This window comes from Atta cephalotes, assembly GCF_000143395.1.
Source record: "Atta cephalotes unplaced genomic scaffold scaffold00002, whole genome shotgun sequence".
Classification (NCBI taxonomy): domain Eukaryota; kingdom Metazoa; phylum Arthropoda; class Insecta; order Hymenoptera; family Formicidae; genus Atta; species Atta cephalotes.
This window is the reverse complement of record NW_012130066.1, coordinates 7,305,115-7,310,353: the sequence shown is the minus strand read 5'-3', so window position 1 is coordinate 7,310,353 and position 5,239 is coordinate 7,305,115. Positions and strand designations below refer to the sequence as shown.

At 35.9% G+C, this 5,239-nt stretch overlaps 2 protein-coding genes across 2 annotated transcripts in view; one reads left to right on the top strand and one right to left on the bottom strand.

Moving 5' to 3' along the window:
• LOC105623479 (nuclear protein localization protein 4 homolog) overlaps window positions 1-3,592 on the top strand; it is a 25,810-nt gene extending 22,218 nt beyond the window's left edge. The window contains exons 10-13 of the mRNA XM_012204877.1: window positions 2,019-2,170; window positions 2,247-2,385; window positions 2,830-3,149; window positions 3,544-3,592. Coding sequence (XP_012060267.1) covers window positions 2,019-2,170; window positions 2,247-2,385; window positions 2,830-3,149; window positions 3,544-3,592 — 660 coding nt within the window. The remainder of the gene's footprint in view (window positions 1-2,018; window positions 2,171-2,246; window positions 2,386-2,829; window positions 3,150-3,543) is intronic.
• Window positions 3,593-3,988: 396 nt separating this feature from the next.
• LOC105621369 (EKC/KEOPS complex subunit TPRKB-like) lies at window positions 3,989-4,594 on the bottom strand. The gene has a single exon (XM_012202837.1). The coding sequence runs from the start codon at window positions 4,592-4,594 to the stop codon at window positions 3,989-3,991; it is 606 nt and encodes a 201-aa protein (XP_012058227.1).
• Between the last annotated feature and the right edge of the window lie 645 nt (window positions 4,595-5,239).

Sequence of the window (5,239 nt, the reverse complement as noted above, 5' to 3'; positions counted from 1 at the left end):
CTCTCTCTCTCTCTCTCTCTCTCTCTCTCTCTCTTTCTTTCTCTCCTTCCCCGTTCGACTATACGGCAGGATTCTACAAATGCTTCCGTACCGTGTATACGTCTCGCAAACGTCTCCCCTGCCGCGTTATGGAGGCTGACCGTTGGCACTCGTCACTCGCGGCGCGTGCCGCGGCGATGCTCACTGTACGACGTACGCTCGATTCGGCAACTTTGATTTACATCGGGCCTAACGTCGCGCCGCGCGCGGTTTCGCTCGCACCGAACAACAACCACCACCACTACTACCACTACAAGAGAACAATCACCACCACCACCGCTAACACCGCCGCAGCCGCCGCTGTCGTGTCGTCTTCGTCGTCGTTATCGTTGTCGTCCTCGTCGCCGCCGTTACTGTCGTTGTCGTCGTCGTAGTCGTCGTCGTTTATGCAGGTTTCTCTACTTTATTTCTCTCTTTATTCTATAATCCGTATACGTATATTCCCTCTCTCTCTTTCTCTTTCTCTCTACGGTGGCGTGTGTATGTATATATACTTTTTTTTTGTACTTTTCGCGTTACGTGTTTATACGTGTTTATCGAACGTCGTGAGTGTTACTGTGAATAACATAACGACGGCGCGCCGGTTAACGCGGCGTGGCTACGGGCCTTTGCTCATACGAACGTTCTGCCACATCATGATGTTTAGTTCACTAAACTAACCACTAGCATGGCGACCGACCGACCGACCAACCGACCGACCGACACACACCGCGGCGCGCGCTCGTCGCTTACGCGCTTCTCGTCGCTTCCTCTCCCGCCCCCTTTTTCCTCTTCGTCGTACTGCGACTCGGTTCTCTTCGTTTCTTTCCGTCACGGTCCGTCGTACTCTCTCCCCTACCCCGCTTCGTCGCTAACTAATCACTCTTCTTCGCCGCCGTCGTCGCCATGATCGCGCTGTCGTCGTCGTCGTCGTGTCCACTTTGTCCCCTCATCGTGTGCGTGGCAATTGGCCACGTGACAACAATGTCACCAATCACGTGCGTGCGTCTTCGCGCCGCATTGTGGAGGAGTGAACTTGCCTTTAGCGGGAATGCAAGCCGTGATATAGAAAAAATATCATAGAAAAAATATTTACAGAAAAAATATAATTAAATTATTATGCGCGATAATCCACAAAATAATTTTCTTAACAAGTAGTTTAAGGAGGATGTTAAAAAAGAAGCCGATTTTTGTCCATATGCACATGAAATATTTAAACAAATTTCAATATTTTTACTTTTCAAGGTGTTCCCCAAATATTATGAACGTTTTAATAATTTTATTATATTCAGGAAGTCAAAAGCAACAAAAACTATTTCTTTTACTTACATTCTTTTAAACAAAAATCGAACCTTTTTTAATATTCTTCAAAAAGGGCAGATTTTTTAAAAATTATTAAAATTATTAAATGTTCGTGATATTTGGGGAACACCTTGAAAAGTATGTATAAAAATATTGAAATTTGTTGAAATACATCATGTCATGCTCAATTTTCAAAGTTCCTTATTGATCTCGAATTTTTTATTAATGTTATTCAGAAAGTCAAAATCTACAAAAAAAACACTATTGCTTTTACTTACACCTTTATGGACAAAAATCGGCTCTTTTTTAACATCCTCCTTCAATGACTCCATCAGGATTCAGCTTATGTTTCTTGAAATGAGATGAAAATTACAAAAGTGAGCAGATTTATATGTTAATCAATAAAATTAATATTCTCATAAATTCACTCACTTTTAACATTTTTATCTTGTTTCTAGATACATGATACAATTGACCCTCTAACGCATAGATAATTGAAAGTATTAAATTCTAAACTGCAAAAGTTAATAAAGAAAAAAAAGGTTATTCATCTATGCAGATCAAAATTGTATTCCTAATAAAATGCCATATTTACTTAGAGATTACTATATGCTATTTTCTGTGTGATTCTTTTATTCATTGAAACAGTATTGATTGAATACGATTTTTATAACGTGAACATGTTTTTTTTTCTTTAGGAGAAAGATACGTATGGAAACGAAGTAACAAGATTAGCAAGACCTTTGCCAGTAGAATATTTATTGGTAGATGTACCTGCATCCACCCCACTTACTCCACAGTTCACCTTTTTCACGGATGATAACATTACTCCATTTCCAGTGGAGAACAGGTATTATAGACAAATACATATTGTATATAAATGAGTACAGTTAATAAAAGTATTCATATAAACATCTTTATTTCAGGCAGGTCGATGGACAAGTTCAGGAATTCAATTCATTGTGCACTTACATGCAACAATTTAACAGCGATCAATTTCTAGAGGCAACTTCTGATTTTCACTTGCTCCTTTTCATCGCTACTATGGACATGTATCCAATGAAGGTATGATTTCTTGCTTTGATTTTTCTATCTATAAAGTAGCAATATATTTAGTTACTTCAATTTATTATTCAATTATCTCGATTATCTGTTCATATTTTTGTTACAGTGAAATTTTTATACTTAAGATTTTCTTGTACATACATACATATGAGACTAAAAATGTCTTTTTACGCTAATGCTTGATGCTCATTTTTAATAAAATAGATCAAATGATCAAAATTGACTTTTGATATTCAAGTTTTATTACGTGATCTCTTTTGCTCTCTGAGCAGTTAAAGCTGAGTTAGTTAAAAATGAGCGTCAAGCGTATGAAAAGGCAGATTTAGAATTGAATCTTTTTAGAATTGAGTCTTGTTTAAAACAACTGCTCTACTATTGAGTTCTGCTATATAACGCTCCAATGATTGTCGATAATTATTAACAAATATGTATTTTGTTTTATAGGACCATATGTTGCCACTGCTCGAAGCTATCCGCAACAAGGACAAGCAGAAAGCATTGGAGTGGGCCCAATCGGAGCATTGGGCGACAGTGGAGCAACTGATATCTGTGACCTCCACATCATCGCGTCCTCCGCAAATGTCATCTTTTGGTAACAGCTCAAGGACGTTGCCTTCTGTAATCGCAGAAGGCAGTGGAGGAATAGGCGTCGGTACCGAGCCGATTGCGAATCCACCACCCGACCAAGCTCTCTGGACCTGTTCTCATTGCACTTTTCTCAATGCCGCGGATTTAGCAGTTTGCGAGATGTGCAATCTGCCAAGGTACTCGTAATAAACTGTTAAAGCACTAACGATGAATTCAGTGTGCGTTTAAGGGGTACTGTCTTTGAATCTACTACTTCGCTTCCGCAGGATCTGACGCGTAACGTGTCCTCGCGGATATAACGATTGTTTTCTACGCATCTTTGGCCTTATTTATGAGTGAATAAAAAAAAGGAAGAAAAAACACCACACAAGTATTTTCCAACTGACATATTTCCTCCCTACCAAGCTTCTCCTCATGATACACTTTTTTTGTATCTGCAACCAGTTTACAACAGTCTGATTTAGATGGCCTAAATATTAATCCTAACAGAATGTTCTGTGAAGTTCTGATTTATAAATTAATTCTAAACAGATCAATGATATTTATTATGAATTTTTTATATGTTTGCAGAGAAGATGTCGAAGAATATGATGAAGAGATGATGAGGGAATTGTTTTAATAACAGAATCATGAGTTCAAAAGTTCGGTTGAGCCTAATGATGCTACAATGTTAGAAATTTGCGTCAATATTTTGGTATTAGAAAAATTAAAATCACATCTATTGCTGATCATTATATATTTTCCATATATATATTATATACATAATATTTTTTCACAAATATTTAATTGTTATTGATACGAGAAACACGTATGTAATATTTTCCAAAATAATTCATAAAAAACTGGTTATTATATATATATGTATGGATTAGCAGGGTACATAATTAACTGATAAAAAGAAATTAAAGCATGTAGGTTGTTCACATATATTATACATATCCATCGTTTACTTAAATTATATTCCAAATAAAATTTTTCTTATTGTTAATAATAATTAATCTGTATTGGCATATTGTCAACTCTTCTGTTCATATTGTTCATATGATATACGCCTTCCTCTATTTCGATTCTTTGGTGGAAATAATGTAGAGCCACTAATCTTCGAAACAATAGTATCAAGAATATTAGAATTCTGTTGTTCGATAATGGTGATAGCGTAAGTTTCTTTAACAAGATTTTCATCTGTAAACTTCTTCAGGTTTGAAATGGATACTTTGTCTCCCTTAACATTTTCTGAGATCTTCTCCAGCATGCCTTTTTCCTCACCATCCTTGTGTATCACTATCATCAGAAGATTTTTAACATCGTCACTAAGACCAAACTCATCCAAGGCACAAACTATGCTATTTGATAAAGACATGCTAAATAAGACTTCAGTATTTATGTTTTTTGTAACCAGTTGATTTCGTGTAGCGTTGAGGGCGGCTTTGTTGGCAGCCACCACCGCTTGAAAAGTATCTACAATAGTTGCGACATTTATCATGCAACAATCAAGCTTTTCGGTAATGAGTTTCTCGCGTAGTTCAACGGTATTTGTGACATTGGTAAACAAAGACATTGTGCAGTATAAACCAGTCACTGGATCTAACTCAATGGTTTCATCAATCATGTTAGATGACATTGTCGACAGTTGTAAGTGACAGTATACCAATCGACTGTGGTCGCTGAAGATTTTCTGCTAGAAAATATGTCAATATTATAATAAATCAATATTATAATAAACGAGTTATGTTTCAGTGATGACTGATAGCGTTTTCTTTTTTAGCGGTAGAGCTGGTACGCACTCAGTGCACTTTAAAGCCATTGTACACAAATCGACATAATGATGTATGTTTAATAAAAATATAGAAATGAATTAAACCGCGAAATCCTCATATATTTTATTGTGGTTTGATAAAATATATATTATTAAATATATATTATTGAGATATTTCACTTTTACCTTCAAATTAGGTTAGTATACAACAGCTTTAATTTACACTGAGTGCGCACCAGTTCTGCCAGTGAAAAAAATGTTTGCTGCACTAATGTGCAGCATAAATAATAAAATTTACACTGAGTGCATATTAAAGCCATCGCATACAAATTGACATAAAGATGTATGTTTAATATAAGAATGAATTAAACCTACATGAAATCCTTAATACATTCTATTGCGCTATTAAGTAAAATGTATTTAGCTATTAAGTAAAATGTATATTTTATAATTCGAGATATTTGAATTTTACTTCTACACAATTTAAATCAGTGTACATACAACTTCAGA